General features: G+C 41.5%; 1 protein-coding gene across 1 annotated transcript in view; it reads left to right on the top strand.

The window, feature by feature from the left end:
* Window positions 1–24,797, top strand: part of CTNND2 (catenin delta 2) — a gene marked incomplete at its 5' end in the record, with an annotated part of 448,616 nt that overhangs the window by 206,382 nt on the left and 217,437 nt on the right. Inside the window, one exon of the mRNA XM_083360640.1 lies at window positions 10,334–10,528. Within this exon, the coding sequence (XP_083216766.1) occupies window positions 10,334–10,528 (195 nt within the window). The remainder of the gene's footprint in view (window positions 1–10,333; window positions 10,529–24,797) is intronic.

Genomic DNA, 24,797 nt, shown 5'->3' with positions numbered 1-24,797 from the left:
ATTGAGTTTTCTGATTCTAATAGTCATAAAATTGTTTTGTAAAAAATACAAGGATAACTGGCTCATAACCAGTTTCAAATCATAAACATTTTTTATCATGTAAATAATTTGTGTAGAAATCTAATTGACTGATGAATCATTTGTACCTGCAGTTGAATCACTACTGGAAATGTAACATTTCCAAGTGCCTTGAAACAAGGTGGTGGTGAGGAACCCATATTGTAGAGGGGAAAAAATGTAATGTTGAGAAAATGTGAAATGTATGTGTTTCCTAACACAACCTTTACAACCTTACAGGTATTCTGATCTTTTATGAATAATCCCATGTTTAAGTTTGGTTCGCTTATAAAATCACTGGTCAGTCTAGTACAAATCTGTACAATATGCAACCTACCAGTATTTTTTTAAAGCAATTGCAAGCTGCTTTAATTTTATAGAACTGAAACAAGTTATAAACAACTTGGGAAGAGAACTACTGACTTTAGATGATTCAGTTTTGCAGAACAAATGTCTTTTGTGACCATTTGAAGATGACTTCTTTTGGCTGCTAAAATGCCAAAGAAGTGTGTGTACGTGTGTTTGTAGAAATATTGGAACTCTTTTGGTTTTGACACTGCTACAAAAACATATTTATTTCTGTTTCTGCTTTTCACTTTTCTTTTCTCACCTCTGGAACATCGTTTTCTTTCTGCTTGTCTTTCTGGTTTTTTGAAAAAGAAATACTGGTAATTCAAAGCTTGAATTAATATTGCCTAACCCCGACAATATGTGTTGCTGTCACCTGACTTTGTTGCCTGGAAATTTGGTGTCATACGGTTAGATTCAGTTTCAAATTAGTATCTAACATGGTGGTTTACAATATACACTACAGGCTCATATCTGTGTCCATTAACCCTGCTTTTTTTTTCTAGAAATCATTTCAAAAACGTAATGAAAACATTAAATTGCTTTTTAGTAATGTAGAGTTTATTTTTATTTAAACTTTATTGTTTTTATAGCAATTACAGATCTGCTTGCTGGCTGAAAATTGCTGACTATGACTTAAATATAGCTCTGTGTTTTTTTTGTTTTGGTTTTTTTTTTAAAAAAAGTAAATTTTCAAGTGGTATCTTTGAATCTTTACCGTATTTTAAATTTGTTCACATTCTACACCACCTGTTCCTTAATTTATATTTTGGTAATGAGGTTTCAGAAACATGCTTCCAAGTACAACGATAACAGTTGCAAAATTAGAAAGGTGGTGGCCAAAAAGAAAAGAAAAACACCATATAAAATGTGTTGTTTTCTTTGTGGTAGTTTTCCTTGATTTGTTCCGTAGCAAAACCTAAAAACATTAAAAGTTGTTCGGAACTCTTATATATGTTCTGAAAATTCAGAAGAAACCGTTTCAAGCTGGAAGCAGCGCGCATTGTGATTATTCTTTATAAAGCAGGGGTGTCAAACTGCTGGCCCACGGGCCGGATGCGTCAAGGGGAAGCCACGCCCACCCCATTGCCAACAATGGCAAAACCGTCCCGATATGTTGCACGACATCACGGGACTTCACGAGTTTGTACATGTCTGCTTTTAAAGGGTTTTTGGTTGCTTTAGCATCAGGCGACAGAATTATTATTTGTGGAGAAAAGCAGGTTTGAAAAAAAAATAGCAAGTTTTATTATCACTGAAAATTAAAAATATTTTGCAGTTTGGAAATGTATAATATTTGCGTGGTTTGGGGTTTATTTCTGTAATAACACCTTTTTTCCTGTCTTTTTTTTAAAAAAACTGTTAGGCTCTATCTTCTCTTGAATCTCTTGGATTCAAAGCTTGCTTTCAATCTTTCCTACAGATAAATAGGTGAAGGTCTTCACATTTTGCTGCTATGAAAATACAGCTCTAAGGACTATTGTAAAATCTTGTCCGAAGTTACTTTAGCAGAGGTGCTAACCATTTCCCCCTCGTTTCCATTGTCTTTTAATACGACTTGTTTGCCTGGTTGTTCTAAGTATTGCATAAAAAGTTAAACAACTGAGCAGCTGTTCCTTCCTCCCACTGTTGATTATTGGGTCTCCTTTTGAGTTCCCAAAAGAAGAGTGTTTCCTGGAGGGAATAAACGCCAGCTGTTGTTTGTCTCTCACATCAGCAGAGCACTCCAAATTCCAGCACACTCTCAAGCCCCAGAAAAATTTCAGGACCCCTACTGTTACTTATTAGTAACAGTAATAGGGAAGGTTTTCTTAACTATTGACATATCCATTTTGGTTACAGTGAAAGTAATTAATGAATCACGAATTCTATAGCAATTGTAACCACATGAGAGTATTGATAATTTAGAGTGACAACCAAAATAAAAATGATATTATTACATAGCCACCTGGTGGGGATCACTGCCTCCCTTCATAGCTGCAGCTGTGGCACTGAGATGAAATGGTAAAAAAGCCAGAATAATTGTTTGATTTTTTGGAGCCATTCTGTTCATCAAAGAAGTTTCATGTGTAAGTTTTATAAGGCCTTAAAACTAACAGAATTAAGTGTGTGTGTGTGTGTGTGTGTGTGTGTGTGTTGGGGGGGATAGCATTTTATTTCAAAGAAAGTTAGCAAATGGGTTACACTGGCAGATGAAATACAATAGCTCCACCTTGTATATCTAAGCAAATCAGGCAACGGAGGATAATCTAAAATACCAACTTGGAATTTATTTATTTATTTGCTAAAACGTTGGTTGGTCTGTTTTTTTCATCAAAAGATGACATATTTGAGAAATATGCTTGTAAGCCTCATTTCTTTATTAAAAGTTAGTATTGCCAATATGGGGTCAAAAACAACAGATGGCCATTGTAGGCCAGGAAAGATATACAGAAAACTTTCTGATGCAATGTGGTGACCATCTATATTTTTGCAACCAGGAGCTAGCAGTCCTATTACAACTTTTAGTTATATTTTGATTAAATAAAAGATGCTCACGGGGAAGGGAAGGCAAGGAGTGTTATAGACAATGGTTGGAAACTGATCAAAGAGAGAAGCAACCTGGAATTAAGGAGAAACTTCCTGACAGTGAGGACAATCAACCAGTGGAACAGCTTGCCTCCAGAAATCGTGGGCCTCCATCATTGGAGATTTTTAAGAAGAGACTAGACATTCACCTGTCTGAGATTGTATAGGTTCTCCTGCTTGGGCAGGGGGCTGGACTAGAAGACCTCCAAGGTCCCTTCCAGCTCTAATTCTAATTCTATTCTATTCTATTCTATTCTATTCTATTCTGACAATTGTTACATTAACTTCATGACATTCTAAGATTTTGTGTGATGTTCTGGATATCAAAAACATTTTAAAATGCTGATTGAATATTGTAAGATGTTATTATCTGAGCATATATATATATATATATATATATATATATATATATATATATATATACACATACACACACACACACACACACACACACATACACAACGTATGTGTACATATACGTAACAGTTGCGGAAGTCAGCAAGTTTCACCTAGATGTATTGCCTCAGCACGCCGGAAGCTTAACAGAAGGAGCTCTCTTTATTTCTTGACAAGTAAGGCAGGGCTGTTCAATCTTTTTATAGCCCTGTGTACATATTGAGGAACATCTAGAAAGAGAGCAAGCAAAACTGTTCTCTGGCAGGTGCCAGCTTTAACTACTTTGGAGAAATTATGATGCCACTGGAGGGGTTGATTTGCAAGCCGTTTCACAGCAGTAATTCATTTTCAGAATCAAAAATATATATCCTTAATTTAGCAGTAAGGAAGCATTTGTGATATGTACAGAACAGGTTCTCTTCTTTGTTGTCTTTTTTGGCATTAGTAATACAGTATTTTTAACAAGGCATTGTACAACATATGATTAATATTTTATTACCACAAGCTTGGGATAGATTGAGGCTAAAGGTGATAATATTCAAGGTGTGTATCGGTTTTTACCATATGGCCTGACACATTTTAGAGCTTCAGTTAGCCATCTGCCACATTAACATTTTTACAATACAACTACGTTTTTGTGTACTTGAGTTTAGTGCTGTGTGTGTTCAGATGTTAGCACCCTAGGGTGTTAACATATTGCAGACATTATTCTGTCATCCACTTAAATAATGACATCAAGAAATTATAGATGTGTACTAGAGATTAATTCTTCATCTTAAAATGAAATGGCTCTGTTAATATAACTACAGTACTTAGCTTTAGACCCTTGTTAAGTTTATTTACGCAAAATAACTGATTCAGTACAAGTTTCCATTATAACGGAAAATATGATTATTTCAACATAACTTTAGTTCATTTTCTAACATACATACTGTAATTGTTAGACATAAATCTTTGTTTGCCTTGCTGTGACTAAAATGTGTGGCAATACGGTGAAAAAATATAATACATTTTTTTTCTCTTATTCCATATTGATCACATTTTCTTATGTTCTGAATGTCAAAGTAGCTTGGCTAGAGAGAAGGCTTGTCTTATCTGGTAGAAATGGATGGTCCACATCCTTTCCTGTCAGGATTCAGGCCTAATCATGAATTAAAAATATCATAGGTTGCTCTGAATCCTTTCATCATGAGAGAGGGGAGTGTATCCTTATGATCATTGTAGGTGTCTTGGTGGCATTCATTGCAATCAGTCATGGTATCGTGGTGAATCATCTAAAAAGGTTAGGAGTCAGAGACACTGTGCTTCAGTGTTTCTATTTCTACCTGAAGGGAGGAGGAATTAAAGTTTTCATTCTTTTATCATGAGAAACCATAGCACTTGAAGCCATAACTGTTCCAGTGTCTTATGCCACAGGATTTGATGTTCTTTCCTATGTTGTTTAACATTTTGAAAGGACACACTAAAAGTTCCTTCATGTGAGACTTAGGGGAAATGGACTATTTGGTGAGTTTTCTCTGTTGTGATTTCCAATCTTTGAACTCTGCCATGGAGATTCATACAGCCCCTTCATTCTTGGAGCTTTGTAATGTGGTCAAAACAACTCTTTCTCACCAGGCTTTTAACATAGTTTGTTGCTTAATGACTTCCATCTTATGGTGGGTTATTTTTTATTATTATATGCTGTTTTTATGAGTTTATTCTATTATACAGTTCCCAGAGACATCACCCTGTCAACAAAAGTGCGTATAGCCAAGGCTATGGTCTTCCCAGTTGCAATGTATGGCAGTGAAAGCTGGACCATAAGAAAGGCTGAGCGCCAAAGAATTGAAGCCTTTGAACTATAGTGCTGGAGAAGACTCCTGCGAGTCCCTTGGACTGCAAGGCGATCAAACCGGTCAGTCCTAGAGGAGATCAACCCTGACTGCTCTTTAGAAGGCCAGATCCTGAAGCTAAAACTCAAATACTTTGGCCACCTAATGAGAAGGAAGGACTCACTGGAGAAGAGCCTAATGCTGGGAAAGATTGAGGGCAAGAGAAGAAGGGGACGACAGGGAATGAGGTGGCTGGATGGAGTCACTGAAGCAGTAGGCGTGAGCTTAAATGGACTCCAGAAGATGGTAGAGGACAGGAAGGCCTGGAAGAACATTGTCCATAGGGTCGCGATGGGTCGGACATGACTTCGCAGCTAACAACAACAACAGTTCCCAGAAATTCCAGATTGAGTTAGGTTACAAAGACACTAAATAAATGAAATGCCTTTTATATATTTTATCAGAAAAGACAAACAAGATATTATAAGCTATATAAAATATCTGTTCTTTCACATACATGTATAGAAATCTTGTAATTTCTTACATATGTATAAGTTCATGTTTGTGTGCATATCATTGAAACATTTAACAATTGTATATTTGTGCATAAAGAAAAACAATATTAACCTCTTAATTTCAATAGTTTAATTGTTTTCTAACATAAGATACACCCTGTATAATCATCTGCATGTATAGTCTTAGTTTTTTTCCCCTTCATGAAATATTACCATGTCAGTCCACACACTGGCCAGCCCAAGTACACCACAGTAGATTGTTGGATGCGTTCCTGGATCTGCACTCATTTCACAAAAGTTTCTTACAAGTGTATGGAACCTCACTATTAAGCTGTTAATCTACTTGAAAAAATAAATCCACTGCCCTCCATGACATTTGACATAGTCCAATATACATTTCATGGAATTTACCCTTAAAAAACTGTACATAAAAATTGCAGAATACAATTTGAAATCACATTAGTAAAGCATTTTTCTGCCAGGCAACTGCTTTCAACCTTATCCATTACTGAGCCTCATAACATGATCTATGGCACCAGTGGGGTAGGTACATGGTTTACATTGTTGGATCCTGATTCAGAGTTACATTGAACTTAAATAAGTACCTAATCATGGGCATTAAAATAATGACAGGTACCCGGCTTTAATTTTTGTTTTCTTTTTTTATAAATTTACAGAAGTTTCATTTGCTTACTGGGGACTGTTTTGGAAGCATGCAAAGCTGTATCAAAGCTGTATAAGCAGAAAGAGAGAAGACTGTATTGCCTTTTTTGTTTTGCATGTATGAACCGCCAGTTCCTGTTGGTTTGGTGTAGAGATGAAAACAGAAAAAGAGCAACAGTAAAGAGAGATCAGCTACTCTTCCTGAACTCTTGAAATTTGGAAGCATTTCCTTGCTTGATGCAATTGATCAAGCAGGAGTTTTGTATCAATTGCAGTTTCTGGGTTATCTCCAAAGGCAAATTCTCATAGAACACATTGTAATAGTCTAGTTGGGCAATGATCAGGACAGGAGTTACTATCTTGATCCAGATAAGGTTGTAACTACTATGTTAGCCAAGCTGAGCAGTGACTGCCCTGACTCTGGTTCCTATGTGCTGTTTAAGATTCACAAGTCACAAACCAACTCTTTCAGGAGAATCTCTGTATGATTTAATCTGAGCTTGTTTTCCCCCCATTCAAATTCCTATAAGTTTTAGATACTCATTTCATTCAGAACTTCAGTGGCATCTCTGGTTTAGCCCAGGGTTGGGATGAATGACTGGATATTGCAAGAGCCTTGGTGGAGCAGTGGGCTAATGCCTCCTTAAGTAACACCAGCTGCCTGCAATTAGTGCAGGTTCGCATCCCACCAGGCTCAAGGTTGACTCAGCCTTCCATCCTTCCGAGGTAGGTAAAATGAGGACCCAGATTTGTTGGGGGCAATTAAGCTGACTTTGTAATAATGCCGCTTGGGGTGTGTGTGAAAGCCCTAATAAGCAGGCATATACATAGAATGAAGGCTACTGCTAAGCTTGTAAGCCGCCCTGAGTCTTCGGAGAAGGGCGGGATATAAATGGAATTAAAATAAAAAAAATAAAATATTATAGATATATTGATAAAAATTCACCCTGAAGTAGCAAATGATCTTCCCCAGTACTTTCATTTGAATGTTAAATAATGTAGGACAGGTAGGCAACCTTGGCTCTTTTATGACTCGTGGACTTCAACTCCCAGAATTCCTGAGCCAGCATGGCTCAGCTTGGAAACTCTCCTTTTCCCCTCAGCATGGCTAGCTCAGGAATTCTGGGAGTTGAAGTCTACGAGTCATAAAAGAGCCAAGGTTGCCTACCCCTGATGTACTGTAGGGAAAACACTGAATCCTGAGGAAGTCCATTTTAGAGTTCTAAGGAATTCAACATCAAGAAGAAATGGCTATTAGGTTAGGAAAGGAACCACCATAAAACTGCAGTGTATGCCTTCCAGCATACACAAAGGACAGCACAGCAGGAGGCTGATGGTGCAGATCAGCAGAGGGGCTGAACAGCTCCAGGCGATGACTGCTCACTCAGGATAAGCCTAATGACTTAAGCTGTTGACAGCCCCAGGCATGGTCAGCCTGGTGGGAAGCCAGGATCTACACCCATTGTCACCTGCACTGGCAGGAAGCCCAGGTTTGAACTGATTGGATGCCATCCACCTGGGCAGGTACAAATAGACGCCCGGCTTCCCTGTTTCCCCAGTTCGTTCTGTTCAGAATAAACTCATCTTGACCCCAGCTCTGTGTCCGTCTCTATGTGAAGCACGCGACTTTACAAAAACAATATCCCCCAAGTCCCAACATCTGCAGGTGATGCAGGAGACAATGGGGTTGAATGCTGCTGAAAGATCTACTAGATCTACTACTAATTCCTTTTTAATAGCTAAGTATTGTTAGCCAACAAAAGTGCATAAACACACCATTTTTCTTTCCCTTAAGAAATTGCAGCTTGCCCTATCCTTAACTATAGGCTGTCAAGAAGGGCTGTTGCCCTTGTATTATATCTCAGGGTATTTCTTTTATCTCTCTTGTGTAAGTTTATTATTTCTAACTACAGAATACAGATCCTGTCTTCAAAAATGCAACTTAAAACAAATTGGGAAAACTTTCTTGATGAGAGATTACAGCCAAGAGTTCTGTTTGCTGCACAAGTCTTAAGTCTTAAATTGAAGGACAGCCTTTCCCTTTATCATGAATAGAGTGGAATTCCTTGTCCTAAAGTGATTGTTTTATGGAGGAAAGATTGTTTCTCCTAGATTATGCTAACAGATGATCATATAGTTTAGTTGTGTTAAAGTCCACTGATTTCATTTACATCAAAGCATTCCCCAGCAGAAATCTCCCTGTTCTTTATCTACTGTGGAAGATATTCTTAAACTTGTTCTGCTAGCCCCGTGTCCCTGCAGTAGCTCCATTTCATCATTGTTTAATGACTTGGATCCAGACTTTCTATAAGTGGAATTTCATTCACAAAGCACTTCCCCTGGAGGAAAGAGAACCTAATGTTTGTTTTGTTCCGGCTCTTGCAAACTATCTGTGCTAAATGAGAAGCTTCTACAGAGGGCTGGGGAACCATATTAAATGAAACCGTATGTAATGAAAGAGAAATAAATGAAAATTGCCTTTGTTCTCTTTCTTTTATTCTTTACGCAAATAGAACTGGAGATGTCTTAGAGGAAAAAACATACTGGAGGGAGCTTGCTTTCAGAGTTTAACCTAAGGTATAGGCATTAATTTTGATATTCATTTGAACGTTTGGTCCTTCATCTTCTACAAGCTTTCATTGATATAAAGCTATTCTGTTTCGGAGAGAGAAAAATAAGCCTAAATGCAAGTGTAAAAAGCCAGATTTGTGCAACAAACAGTAGAATGAAAAGGGCTGTGTCCTTGCTGATCATGATTAACTCTTTTTTTTTATCAGTTCCCGGTATCCTTTACATTGAGTGGCACTTCCAGTTTTTGATCATTTTTTTTAACAGAAAGATAAATCCATAGACTTGATTAAAGTTAAATCCACCACACGAATGATGCTGAACGCTAATCTTTCTCCCAACTCACTTTTCAAGAAAAAAGTTCTTAAGCATAGGTGCAGTTGATGAAAAGTAGAGAAGCTGCTGCTGTCCAATACGGGAAAAGCTCTTAATGTGTAGCCACTCTTGAACTGCTTTGTTTCCTTGAAAGTTTAGGTCTGCTTAACTCTTAAGCTAATAACCCTGAACTATTAGTGCCTTTTTGTGTTATTTTTGTTTTTCTTGTTGTATGGAAAATACCAAATCGTTTATTGTTTTAATTGGTTCGGTTTCTTGAATTCTTTACTTACCAAACGTTTTTAATATAAATGTTTACTCTTAAGGATATTTTAAGAATATCTCTATTTTTTTATTTTTTATTTTATTTTAATCGCATTTATATCCCGCCCTTCTCCGAAGACTCAGGGCGGCTTACAATCTAAAGCACAATGTGCTTAGCAATAGCCTTCATTCTATGTATAAAAAGGTAAAGGTTCCCCCGCACATGCGTGCTAGTCGTTTCCGACTCTAGGGGCCGGTGCTCATCTCCGTTTCAAAGCCGAAGAGCCAGTGCTTGTCCAAGGACATCTCCGTGGTCATGTGGCCGGCATGACTAGACGCCAAAGGCGCACGGAACGCTGTTACCTTCCCACCGTAGTGGTCCCTATTTTTCTACTTGCATTTTTTTACGTGCTTTCGAACTGCTAGGTTGGCAGAAGCTGGGACGAGTAACAGGCGCTCACTCTGTTACGCGGCACTCGGGATTCGACCCGCCAAACTGCCGACCATCTGATCGACAAGCTCAGTGTCCTAACCCACTGAGCCACCGCGTCCCTTTTCATTCTATGTATATGCCTGCTTATTAGGGCTTTCGCCCCCCCCCCAAGCAGCATTATTACAAAGTCAGCTTATTGCCCCCAACAATCTGGGTCCTCATTTTACCTACCTTGGAAGGATGGAAGGCTGAGTCAACCTTGAGCCTGGTGGGATGCGAACCTGCAGTAATTGCAGGCAGCTGGTGTTACTTAAGGAGGCATTAGCCCACTGCTCCACTGCTCTTATTTATTTTCTTTCTCATAAAGTTTCTGATAGCGCTTTATTTTGCAGCTGGATCCCGGGCTTCATACACAAGTCAGCACAGCCACCTGGGCTCGGAATTAAGGACACTACAATCTCCAGAGCACCACATAGATCCTATTTATGAGGACAGAGTGTATCAGAAGCCCCCTATGAGGAGTCTCAGCCAGAGTCAGGGAGACCCTCTTCAACCAGCACATACAGGCACTTATCGCACTAGCACAGGTAAGTGGAAATGCAGGTTGTTTTGCTTCTTGCCTGGGGTAGGTACGTTGCTTTAAATGATCATTAGCTGTTACAAATAAAGTGACTGAATTCACACATGGAAAATTTTGAAATTGTAAATGCATCAATAATCCCAACAAAGTGCTCTATTTATCCTTACCTTGCTGTCTAGCATTCTTTCCTTGATGGTTAATTTGCTGAAGGTGCATAGAACATGACTTTGTCATGTCATTAACAGATCATTTACAATGGGATTGTTTAATAATGTGGAGAATGGGCAAATTAATGAGGCATTGAGCAATAAATTTCTTTCCCACTTCATTCATATATATATATATATATATATGCATGCATGTGCTCATCCATTTATTATTTTTTTTCTGTCACTCCATGTAAAGTAGCAGTGTATTGCAGTCAAACTCACAGTACCATTGATTCATTTGTAATGTAGAAATGCATGATCATATATCAAACATGTTGGTATACCATTCTTAATTGGGAACTGTTCACTTCAGTCAAGTAAAATAACTATATGTAAAAACCGCATAAAATGTTACAACTCTGTATGTAAAAACAGTAACCAAATCAGTAGTGGCAATAAAAATGTGAAAGAATCTTACATTCACACTAGTCAAAACCAAAATTGTTTTTATGTTAACGTAACGTGAAAAGAATTAAAGCTAGATGTTATTGTCCTATTATTCATTTTTACTTTATGTTTCCTTTATAAGGATGAAATTTGCTCTGAGTTCAAAGGAGAGCATTTGTAATACCAGAAAATTGATTTGATTCTACTAAATTCCAGACAGTCTTCTCTGTTGGAGACACATCTCTATGCTTTCATTTTTCTAGTCTTAGTCTTCATGCTTCCTACATATGGCAGTTCTATAGGTGGATGCAATTAATGCCATTCCTATTTTAGGCAGGCTTGGATATCTTAGAAATTTATTCCTCAAGGTTGTTGGTTTAAATACAGTTTATAGTTCTTCCATGCTTTTCAGTCTCATGTTTTTCACAAACGCTTAAACCATCTCCCCAGAATTGGACCCTTACTGAGTATTAATATTCCAACCACCCCATTGTACAATATTTGACATTCATGCAGGGAAATAGCCTTTTTGTTGTTTGTGATTCCTAATGTTAGAGTAACCATTAAAGTCTTCTTCTTACATTATATCTTAATATCATAAACATGTATCTCTCAAAAGTAAAAGGCACTATACTAGCAGAGAGGAAACAAATTACAACATCCTGTTGGAAAGTCAATAAATTTGTTTTGAGCAGTAAGAAATTCAAACGAGTGTGGGGTTTTTAAAACATATAAATGTTTGTTAGTTTAGGCAGATGTAACAATTAATACACTCTTCAGTCAGGGATATCATTGGGACCCAGGACATATCCAGGACTATTCCTAATGGTTGGCGGGGGCTTTTAAGGTGGAATGGCTTGGGACCAGGGGACAGATATCTAAATAAATCTCTTCTTCTGAATATACGTGTTTTGTAAGTCAAAATCTTAAGCCATTGTTAGTGAAGTTGGAGAGGGACGGAGATAAAACAAAGGCCTCCAGTTATCTTTCTAACACAAAGCAAAGGATTTTAAATCCCACGTTTTCTAAGAGAATATTACAGTTGATGTTGGATGTTCTTTTCTCTGTCTTCTTTTGGATTTTATTATGCTTTTGTTCCCTAATGTGCATAGAGATAGTTATGGGAGAAATTAAAAGAATAATAACTTAATCTTGCCAATGTTGTCTTTATACTTAAGCCAGCAATTATCTTATTGAGCAGTTTATTTGTTATGCCTGAAATATCTTAATGTCTGGTTTCAGGCAAAAATGTATCATTGTAATACAATCTTTATTATTCCAAAAACATAATTTGAAAAGAATAGCTGATATGGCTTTTCATAGCATTCCTCTCAAATTGCTACAAATTTGATATTGCTGACAATAAAGAATTAATGTATTATGAGTGTTCTATTTTGATGACTGAGCAGTTGAAACAGAAATATGTATTTAACTTCAATATTATGGATTTTTCTGTTGAGAAATTGATGGCTTAGTTCACATGTCTGATTTGTGTCAGTAAATAAAGATTAATGGCTGATTTTAATCTTTTAACAAAATTAAAGTTACTTGGACCCAATATGATGATTTACAATCTGTTAAAGTTTATTCTGCCTCAGCTAATCATTTGATTCAAAAAACCAGAGAAAGTTATATGTGATACATAATTTGAAACTGGGATGATTTTTGCCCTGCTGTATAATATATAGTCAATGATGTGCTATATGAAAAGATTATTAAACATTACCCAAACTGACTTTTCAGTTTAAGTGGACAGTGATAATAATGAAGGAAAGGAAATCTACTATACTAGCTAAACTTTCCTATATTTCTCTTATCCATTTATTACCGGTAGCAAGATAAATAGAACATATATTAGTTACAGAGAATAACAGATATCCTATAGTAGGAGTCCCTAACCTCTGGGCCACAGACCACTGGTGGGCTGTGAGCTATTTGCAACCAGACTGTGGAAATGGCAGGTGAGTGCACGCATGCGCAGCCACACTTGCATGAGCAGCGGGCAAGCCATGTGCACATGAACTCCAATTGCATGACCAGCAGGCGCACGTGCATGCCATTCGTGCAAATGGAGCTGCATGCGCACTTGCTGGCCGCTCACACAGAACCATCCCCTCTTCCCCCTCCCCGCTGGTTCACAAAGCTGGAAAGGTTGGGGAACTATAGGATGAATAAACTGCATCACTGTTTCAGTAATGATTGAAACTGCCCCTATATTACGTTTAAAAATGCCTGGATTTTTCTTAGTGTATTCCAGTGTGGCATTCCATAAGTAATAATTTGGTTCATCGCTGCTTGTAGTATTCAGAAAGAAATGCAGACAAAACTGCTGATTATAAAATATGTGGATCTTCAGAATAACGCTGGGGGACTCTTACTGTCTTTTTTAAAGTAGCTACCTATTATGATGTTATATTCATTGTGAATGAGCTAAATTTAATTTGGCACTCTGAGTTCTCACTTTTTTGCAGGGCTTTTTTTCTCATAGAACGCTCAGAACGGAGTTCCGGCACCTTTTTTGGATGGAACCTTGTAGGGTAGGCAAGGCAGGTTGTATGTCATGTGTGAGTTCCGGCACCTTTTTCTTTTACAAAAAAGCACTGCTTTTTGAGAACTGGTGATTTGGAGATGGCTTTTCAGTTAGGAAGATAAACTCAGTTTGCTAAGCTTTCCCAATCCTATGACAGTTGCTAAATGCAAGGTTATTATATTTGGAAAGGGATTAATGGCAGGGAAAATTAACAGAACCATTAAGCATAAAAGTGAAATTTATCGGACTAAAATCATCAGCTCCATATCAAATGTGTTACATCAAAAAGTTTATTTACAATGGTTTTTAGTTATAAATTAAAAACATATATTGTAAATTTGTCTTTTGATGATTTGTAGCAGGCAGGAGAAAGTGTCTCACTGATGCTTACCTGCACTGCTGGGACCTCCACCCTCACACTCTCTCTGCCTAAGTCCTGGGTTGTCTACATGGCTAAATCCCCAGGTGAAAGAGTTATACCAATGCAAGTAATGATTTTGTCACCAATTGTTCTCCAGTTTTCTTCTTTTAAGGTTACTAAGCTGAAGTAATTTAGCATGTCTGTTGCTAAGGTCAGAGCCCCATATTGAAGTTTAAAAAAAAGGGATTAAGATAATTTAAGTAAGGATTCGTGAGAAATGTTTGTTATATTAGGCTGACATCTATGTATCAGAGCCAGCAATCAATAATCTGTAGAGTCTAAGCAAATGGAGATAAAGTAGCAGGTTCTGCCCTCTGGAATCAGGTTTCTCCCTAAGCCCTCACACTTCTGGTATTTCCCAGGGCCTTAAAAACCTGGCTCTCTGCCCAAACATTTGGTGAGAATGATTGAAGCCCCTCTTTCTTTGTTCCCAGAAAGGTTTTGGCCTTTATCTTTATTCCTTTATTGTTATTTGATTGTTTCCTTGTTTTAAAATGTTTAATAATATAATAATGATAATGATAATAATAAAGTTGGAAGGGACCTTGGAGGACATTTAGTCCAACCCCCTGCTCAGGCAGGAAACCCTATACCATTTCAGACAAATGGCTGTCCAGTCTCTTCTTAAAAACTTCCAGTGTTGGAGCATTCACTGCTTCTGGAGGCAGGTTGTTCCACTGATTAATTGTTCTAACTGTCAGGAAATTTCTCCTTAGTTTTAGGTTATTTCTCTCCTTGATTAGTTTCCATCCGTTGTTTGTTTTCCTGCCTTCAGGCGCTTTGGAGAATAGCTTGACTCCCTCTTCTTTGTGGCAACCCCTGAGATATTGGAACACTGCTATCATGTCACCCCTCGTCAACATGTATAATATACATACCGTATATACTTGAGTATAAGCCGAATTTTTCAGCCCACTTTTCGGGCTGAAAAACTCCACTTCGGCTTATACTCCAGTGAACAAAAAAAAAGAACTGTCCCTTAGTTCGGAACAGGCTGCTGAGAGAAGGGAGCGGCAGAGCCTTGCAGAGCTGGCGGCAGTCCAGCGTTGTTTCTCCCCCTCGTGCGTGCGTGTGTGTGTCAGACCCACGGGAATGGCTGGTAGGGAAGCGGCATTCCGGCATTCCCCCCCCTTCCTGTGTGTCGAGCCCACGGGGCTTGACACACAGAGAAACGCAAATGCCGGACTGCCGCCACCTTTACTAGCCATTCCTGCGGGTCTGACACACACACACACACACACACACACACACACACACACGCCGCCGGGCTCGGCTCCTTGGCAGGAGGGGCAGCCCCTGCCGCGCCCCCCTCCCCTCCCGGCCCGCAGCGCCGCGCCGCCGCCGCTTCCTCCGGGCAAGTGGGGGGGGGCTTGCGGGGCGAAGGCACCGGCCGGGGGGCAGGCAGGGCGGGAGGGCGGCCGCGCAGCTCAGCGCCGCCCCGAAGCCACAGCCAGCCGCCGCCGCCCACGTCCCGGCGGAGAGAGCCTGCCCTGCGGAGCGCGCTTGCTCGCCCGCTGCCTCGCCCGCTTGCCCGCTGCCTCGCCCGCTCGGTTGCTCACCCGCTGCCTCGCCCGCTCGCCCGCCCGCTGCCTCGCTCGCCGCCTCGCCCGCTCGCTCGCCGCCTCGCCCGCTCGCTCGCCCCCTCGCGCTGCCTCACCCGCTCGCCCGCCCGCTGCCTCGCCCGCCCGCTGCCTTGCCCGCTCGTTCGCTTGCCCGCTGCCTCGCCCGCTTGCCCGCTGCCTCGCCCGCCCGCTGCCTCGCCCGCCCGCTGCCTCGCCCGCTCGCTCTCCCGCCCGCTGCCTCGCTCGCCCGCCGCCTCGCCCGCCCGCTCGCCCGCCCGCCGGCTCGCCCGCTCGCCCGCCCGCCGCCTCGCCCGCTCGCCCGCCTGCCGCCTCGCCCGCTCGCCCGCCCGCCGCCTCGCCCGCTCGCCCGCCCGCCGCCTCGCCCGCTTGTTCGCTCGCCCGCCGCCTCGCCCGCTCGCTCTCCCGCCCGCTGCCTCGCTCGCCCGCCGCCTCGCTCGCTCGCCCGCCCGCCGCCTCGCCCGCTCGTTCGCTCGCCCGCTGCCTCGCCCGCTTGCCCGCTGCCTCGCCTGCTCGCTCGTTCGCCCACTGCCTCGCCCGCCCGCTGCCTCGCCCGCTCGCTCTCCCGCCCGCTGCCTCGCCCGCTCGCTCTCCCGCCCGCTGCCTCGCCCGCTCGCCCGCCCGCTGCCTTGCCCGCTCGTTCGCTCGCCCACTGCCTCGCCCGCTTGCCCGCTGCCTCGCCTGCTCGCTCGCTCGCCCGCTCGTTCGCCCGCTGCCTCGCCCGCCCGCTGCCTCGCCCGCCCTCCCTCCCTTCCTCCACACACACACACACATTCTTCGGTAAAGAGATTCACTCGATCCATGGTTTCAAGGTTGGGGTAGAGAAATCCCGGTTTGTTTCAAGAAACCGGGGTGGTTTATGAGCCTATAGATTTTAGACTTTGCATCTTGTTTTGCTTCCTCGGTTCCCATGAAGCCCGAAACTCTTTTTTTTCCCCTCTGGTTTCTGCCCAACTGTCAACTCGTGGTAAAACAAACAAACAAACAAACAGAAAGCCCTTGCCTCTGGTTCCTGAGGAAAGAAAAAGTTGAGGGAGAAGTGGAGAACATTCCCTTCTTCGTTGAAGGCTGAAAGCAAACGCGCTGCAAAATTCTCTCTCTCTCTCTCTCTCTCTCTCCCTCCCTCCCTCCCTCCCTTCCTCCACACACACACATTCTTCGGTAAAGAGATTCACTCGATCCATGGTTTCAAGGTTGGGGTAGAGAAATCCCGGTTTGTTTCAAGAAACCAGGGTGGTTTATGAGCCTATAGATTTTAGACTTTGCATCTTGTTTTGCTTCCTCGGTTCCCACGAAGCTGAAAGCAAACGCGCTGCAAAATTCTCTCTCTCTCTCTCTCTCTCTCTCTCTCTCTCTCTCTCTCTCTCTCTCTCTCTCTCTCTCTCTCTCTCTCTCTCTCTCTCTCTCTCTCTCGTGTGTTATCTCGAACCAGATGGGATGGCAAACTCAAATGCAAATGGGGATCTTGCAGATCTTGCCCTGCCCCCACGGTTACCTTCTGTTCTTGATGAGCTCACGAGTGCTCAAGGACAAAATAGGGCTGGGCAGAGCCGGCAGTTAAAAATAGGATGCAGATAAAAGGAAAGGTAAGGAGGGGTTCAGGTTGAGAGGAGAGGCTGCGTAGCCTTAGTGTAACTCCTGTGTGGGCTGACTGGGTTGCCTCCGATGGGCTCTGACAGTGGAACAGAATGGAATAGAAAATATGGAATGGATTGGAACAGAACGTAGAACAGAACAGAACAGAACAGAACAGAACAGAATAGAATAGAATAGAAATATAGAAAGTGAATAGAATAGAATAGAAATATAGAAAGTGAATAGAATAGAATAGAAATATAGAAAGTGAATAGAATAGAATAGAATAGAATAGAATAGAATAGAATAGAATAGAATAGAATAGAATAGAATAGAATAGAATAGAAATATAGAAAGTGAATAGAATAGAATAGAATAGAATAGAATAGAATAGAATAGAAATATAGAAAGTGAATAGAATAGAATAGAATAGAATAGAATAGAATAGAATAGAATAGAATAGAAATATAGAAAGTGAATAGAATAGAATAGAATAGAGAATGGTAATAAGAATAGAATAGAAATATAGAAAGTGAATGGAATAGAATAGAATAGAATAGAAATATAGAAAGTGAATAGAATAGAATAGAGAATGGTAATAAGAATAGAATAGAATAGAATAGAATAGAATAGAATAGAATAGAATAGAATAGAAATATAGAAAGTGAATAGAATAGAATAGAATAGAATAGAATTATAGAAAGTGAATAGAATAGAATAGAAATATAGAAAGTGAATAGAATAGAATAGAATAGAATAGAATAGAATAGAATAGAATAGAATAGAATAGAATAGAAATATAGAAAGTGAATGGAATAGAATAGAAATATAGAAAGTGAATAGAATAGAATAGAATAGAATAGAATAGAATAGAATAGAATAGAATAATAGAATAGAGCTGGAAGGGACCTTGGAGGTCTTCTAGTCCAGCCCCTTGCTCAAGCAGGAGGACCTATACCAGTGGTGGTGAACCTATGGCATGCCTGCCAGAGGTGGCACTCAGAGCCCTCTCTGTTGGCACGTGCGCCACCACCGCTGCCAGCAGCAGGTCCTTGTTGGTTGGTGGACTGGAAGAAAAGGGAGGGGGAAGCATTTTACATGCGTGCACGGGGCCACGAGCAGGCACATGCTGCAAAGGGGGCGGGGCTAGTGCCTGCGTGATACTCACTAGCCCAGCCCCGTTCTCACATGGTGCGGTGCCTTGTATCTGCACCCTGCGGTGCGGCGGTTGGCGTTTTTGTGCCTTGCGGTACGGTGGCCCATTTTTTGCTCCCCCTTTTTTTTCGTGCCAGAGGCGGCACTCAGAGGCGCCTCCCTGTCCCCTCCCCCGAGGGCACCAGAATGCCGATGCTGCCTTGGCACTTTGTGATAAACAAGTGGATTTTGGCTTGCGGTTTGGGCACTCGGTCTCTAAAAGTTTCGCCACCACTGACCGATACCATCTCAGACAAGTGAATGTCCAGTCTCTTCTTAAAAACCTCCAGTGATGGAGCACTCTTGATTTCTGGTGGCAAGCTGTTCCACTGGGCAGCTGAGAGAAAGGGGCGGCAGAAGCTGCATCCCCCGAAAGAAGTCTTCGCCGAGAAAATGGGCGCTGAGACGCCTCATTCTCTCGCTCAGCGGAGACTTCTTTCGCGAGATCCAGCCTCTGCCGTGCTGCACCGAGAGAACAGCAAGCCGCCCCATTCTCTCAGTGGAGCACTCCACCGCCCCATTCTCTCGGCGGCTTTTCCACCCCGTTCTCTCATCTCAGCAGAGACGTCTTTCGGGGGATCCAGCCTCCAGCTGCTGCATTTCCCAGCCTCGGCTTATATTCGAGTCAATAACTTTTTCCAGTTTTTGGGGGTGAATTTGGGGGTCTCAGCTTATACTCGAGTCGGCTTATACTCAAGTATATACGGTATATATTTAAAATTATGATTATTATTATTTTCCGGGTACCCGACCTACATCAAGTACTGGGGTTCCACCCAAAGGACCCAGGGTCATCCCCTCGGTTTGGTTGGAGTCTCACACCATGAAGTCCCTAATGTGGCAATGTGGAGCCATATAGACCAGCCCCCGCTTTTGGGGGAACCGGCCTGGTCTCTCGAGAGCTGCCCACAGAACAGGTCCTGGAGGATTCCAACTCTCCTGTGTATCTGCCCGCTGGGAACAGTCCCTTAGCCGCCAACTGCCCCCCACCCCCGACAGAATATCAGGCAGTGCAGATGGCATGCCTTGGGACCAAGCCCTGAGCAGCTCCCATTTGACCTACCATTTTTGCGGCAGCTGCAGCGAATCCATGCAAGGCGGGGCCCGGAGGTCAGCCTCTCTCTGCAGATCCACGCACCAGGGGCCCCTCTGAAGCCAGTCATAGCTCCTCGGTCTGATGTGGCTGGAATGCCAGGTTAGCCAGGGCGATCTGTTCCTCATTGGAACCCCATATTTAAAATTATTATTACAGAATAGAAGCAGGTATATAACTTTGGATAGCAGTGTTGGTCTATTGCAGACAAATCAGAAGGAGTTTGGTAGTATCATTTTGACTATTGTATTTTATTAAAAAACAAAAATTATCATGAGCTTTAAAATCTGTATCAGTTTAACCCCTCCATGCATCTCATTTCCCTTCAGATCATGAAAATCTTTTGCCTTGATAAAGTTAACCACAGCTTACAAAAGCTTTTGCTTTCCAATAAAATGTCTTAGTTGAAAATGGACTACCAGACTCATATTTTGTCAGCACACTGCAAAGAAATGAAGGATCCTTCAGGACAGTAGTCTGAACATTTCCAGCTAATTTCCCCCTAGTACTGGTTTTAATTGCCCTATAGCTTTGGGGGTGTTTGCTTTGAACACCTAGGCCAGGGGTAGGCAACCTTGGTTCTTTTATGACTCGTGGACTTTCAACTCCCAGAATTCCCTAGCCAGCCATGCTGAAGGGAAAGGGAGAGTTTCCAAGCTGAGCCATGCTGGCTCAGGAATTCTGGGAGTTGAAGTCCACGAGTCATAAAAGAGCCAAGGTTGCCTACCCCTAGCCTAGGCCTAATTGCATGAAATTTGTTTCCTTAAAGTTTCTTTGTTCCATCAAAACCCATCAAAGAAGACATAAATCCTTACTTCCTTTTTCCTGAATCCCCCATCTCTCACTGAAGAGCTCAGGGGATAGAGTCAGAGGATATTGAAAACGACAGGCCACTCACTTAAGCATGCCAAGGCTACTGGATTGACTCTGTAACCCAAGAATTCGACAAGACAATACAAGTAGGCACGGTTAACTAACTGTGTTTCCCCGACACAAGGGCAGAGAAAGGAATTCTTAACTATAATGTGTGAATATAACAACAGGTCTGTTCTGAACTTTGCAATCAGGACAGCTGTTTTCCATCAGCTCTAAATCTAGCAAAGTTGTAACATCTTCATGCCGGGATAATTCCCCCTAGCATTTTCATGAATAAGTTACATTTTGAAGATAGAGTGGGACTTCCCCTTTGTAGAAAAAAAAGTATCCATGAACTAGCTGCTAAGGGGATCTGAATACTGAGTGTATTATAAACTGAAAGATTATTCAAAGAGATAACCTAAATATCTGTTGTGTTGTTCTACTTAACTCACTGCAGATGTTTGAGACTACTTTTGGTTTTAACAGTAACAGAGAGGGGGTTGTTCCTTAATCATTAAAGCAATGAACCACAATAACAGTATGTGCTCTGTTTTCATTCTTAATATAATGGGAGATTTTTTTAAAAAAAATCACTGTTGAAAGTAGAATTATTTTTCTCTGAGATGCCTGCTCTGATGGTTCCAGAAATTAGTTTTATAATATGGACAATAATAGGTTTACAAATGATATAAGAAAATTAAAACTTATCTGGTAAACCAGATTTTATTGAGACATCTATCATCCAGTCACCAAATGAGGGTGGAGGTTATTCCTCCCACACAGTCTATTCACTCTTCTTTCCTAAGTAATATTATGCATAATGTTACTACATTTTTACATTCAATTTACTAACCATGAGAATTACAAACCTGGGAAAAAATAAAGATCCATTTTAATCAGATTTGAGTAAAGTCCAGTTTCCATAGTATAATTGATCTATTTGCAAGAGTTAGATACTATTTTTAACAATAAGTATTTTTCTATGATTCCCACTGCATTACATGTTATCACACACGCACACACACACACACACACACACACTCACTCACTCACTAGGGGCCTTATTTATTCATTCATTCCTGGTTTCCACTTTTTCTCCTGGATTGAAAATTCCCTCCATGTTCATAACATAACTTAGCTTTGCCAATTCCTCCTATCTTGGTAGAAGAAGAGTCTGAGGTGAAGTGCCTTCAGTATTCTTGGTGCCTGACTGCTCTAGTTGCATAACAAAGACAATTATTCTGGCTCTGAAAAGAAAGGTCCTTAGGGGGCTGAGAGGTGCAGGGCTTTGAGAATTTAGAATGGAGGTATGTGGACAGAACAGTTTTATTGCCTTTTTCTCCCCAGACTGGAATATATATGATAAAAATGAGAGAGGGAGAGGTCCAAATTGTTGCTGGTTTCAACCAAAGGCGAAGCTTTGGTGTGGATGCCTAGGAGAGGATTGGAAGCACTACCCAGTCCTGCTGCACTAATCTCAAGTGTGTGAGAGGGGCACCCATTCTGTTATGAACATGGATTTGGAGTGGGGAATGGGACAACTTGCCACAGCCAACTTGCCATGGGACAACTCACTGCAGAACAATTTAACAATTTTATTTAATTATTTTAAAATAAATAAATATTTTAATTTTTGTTGATCGCATTTCATTCTGTCCCTCCTTTTACATCTTTTCTTCAATGATTCTATTCCACCATTTCTTCGTTATTAATGTAACTTTTGTCCAGCAACGAGTTGTCTTGGGGCAAGTTGGCCATGGCAAATTGTCATAGAACCTTTGGAGTGGGGGCAGAGCACCTCCCAGTCATTCTCAATCTGGAGAAAGATGAGAAGAATGGTTCCTCATCCTTCCAGACATATGGGAAGGTTTGGTAAAAGATGAGCAGTGCATACCATGAAAAATATAATAACAGCTTCTAAGGGCAGGAATGCTGATTCTATCAATATCCAGCTGTCTGAGTAGTTTGACAGCAAGGTTAAGAAACATGAGGCTGGTTATCAGCAGAAAAGGTGGGGGAAAAGTGCCAGATTTAAGTATTTATGAGAAGAAAGAGCAAACAAAATACAATTTTTATTTTAATCATAGATCAGCGTAAGGGAAATGCAGTGCAGTCATTAAAAAAGAAAAAAATACATCAAGAATAAAATATCTAAATCTAAAACAGTTATGGTAAACTGGGAAATACAAAAGATACATGAATTAAAAAACTAAGCTTATATCTAAAAAGCAAGAACTAAAGCAATCTAAAAGTAGTGGTAGGAGCATCGGATGAGTTTGGAGCTTAAAATGTTGGTTATGTGGAAGAGTATATCATATTACAAAACCATTCTATTATAATAAACTAGGTACTCATTAGATTTAGTTTATAGCAGAGTCCCCAACCTGTGGGCCATGGCCTGGTAGTGGACCACAGGACAGGCTGGCCAGTGCGCGCGCACACACACACAGTAGTGCTGTGGCCGCAGGGCATGAAAACAGGACGCTGCACCACATGGTGCAAAAACAGGCCAACGCCGCATCTCGAGGCGCAAAAATGGGATGCCTCTGTGCCGCAGGGTGCAAAAATGGGAAGCTGCCACACTGCGGGGCACAAAAATGGGATGCTGCAATGTCACAATATGCAAAAACGGGCCAAAGCCGTGCCTCAGGGTGCAGAAACAGGGTGCTGTGCATAAGAACGGGGTAGGGCTAGCGAGTATCACACAAACACTAGCCCTGCCCCGTTTGCATCACATGCTCATGAAATGCTTCCCCCTCTGTCTCTTTCCGGTCTGCCAATCAAGAAAGGTTGGTGACCTCTGGTTTATAGGATATGTTTTCCAATGAATTTTGAGCATTGCTGCAACAAACATTGGATGGCAACATTGTATGTTGTAGCAGGATTGGTATCTGAAATCAATAGGATATTTATACATGAGGCTAATACAAATGTCTGTAGCACAAGCACTATAGAAGCTTTGTTGTTTCTGTGTGTCCAGAGTCATAGGAACCTTGTCACTCTGTAAGGAATCTTCCTGCATCAGCTTTCAAGGACAGCTGAGGGGAAGGTATGACATTGTGCCAGAGTAAAGACCCTTCATTGTTTAGGTCAGACATGTCAAACCTGTGCCGTCACGTGACATCGTGCGACATATCGGGACTGTTTTGCCATTGCCAGCAATGGGGTGGGCGCGGCTTCTGCGTGACATGTCCAGCCTGTGGGCCGGCAGTTTCACACCCCTGTTTAGAGGTGAGTTTAGTTACGAATTCTATAGGGAGGCAGAATACTTGTTGGATTCACTGGTAATAAAGTTTGAGATCATGGCTAGATTCATTTGGTTCTCTGTATTTGTTACGTGCTCTTTAATAATTGCTACTCCATGCTGAGTAGAAATCCTGGAGAGAAGCCCAAGGATATTTTAGTTGTCATTGCCTGTTTCCATCTGGACTGAAAAATCATCAATCATATTTAATGGGGCAAGAATGGGGGAGGGGAAAATAGTTCGAGCAAAGTTAAGTATGGTCAGCCACACTCTAGCCTCCACTTTGATGAAACCCATGTATAGCCAGAGTGACAATAGAGACACAATTAGGGATTTGAAAGGCTGATCTTTAAAAATTGGATTGTACAAATCCTAATGGTGCAAAACTGGAGAAGGGGTCAGCTGGGGATTATAGAGACAGTATGTTACTGGGTTGGCCTCAAATAACTTGAGAATTATGGCTATCTAGTGATCAGTTCTTGTCTCAAGGAATTTAAGGGTGACATAGTCCCCATGGAGTTTCCTACTGCTGACAAATCAAAAGACTATTTCAGCTATTTTGAAACAAAAATATTGTGGGCCGCCATCTATGTTCCAAGAATGACTCTTTGAGTTTTTGGACAAATCCCATGATTTTGATTTTCTGATAACTGAATTCTAGCTGGTCTTCCTTGCAGTGCTATGCTAGTACTCTCACTGCTCTTTTAAGGCCATTCAGTGTTCTTGAAAGTTTTGCTGCATTATCTATGTTGCTGTTGTGTCTTCCAGCAAGTGGTTGGCAGTAAAAGTCTGTGTTGTGGAGACGGCCCTCCATGGAGTTGATATAGAAATTAAATAAGGGAGGGGCCAATATGCAACCTTGGTTGACACCTTTCTTGGTTTCAGTGGCACTGGTGAGATGGCTTCAGGGGCTACACTTTACTTTCAGTAAGGTCCCTTTGTATAGCAGATATTTTAAATGAAGTAAACTTTGCTCAATTGTGGAGGCCTCCAGCTTTTCCCAAATTTAAGTCAGAATAACAAATCGGTGCTGCTTTGAAGTCTATGAAAACAGCATGGAGCAGGGGTGTCAATCTGCCGGCCCGCAGCCGGATGGGTCATCCGGAAGCCGCACCCACCCCATTGCCAGCAATGGCAAAACCATCCCGATATGTTGCGCGACATCACGTGATGTTGCAAGTTTGA

The sequence above is a fragment of the Vipera ursinii genome, assembly GCF_947247035.1.
Source record: "Vipera ursinii genome assembly, chromosome: 3".
In the NCBI taxonomy this organism is placed as follows: domain Eukaryota; kingdom Metazoa; phylum Chordata; class Lepidosauria; order Squamata; family Viperidae; genus Vipera; species Vipera ursinii.
The sequence above is the reverse complement of the archived record's forward strand: the minus strand, read 5'-3'. Positions and strand labels throughout refer to the sequence as shown.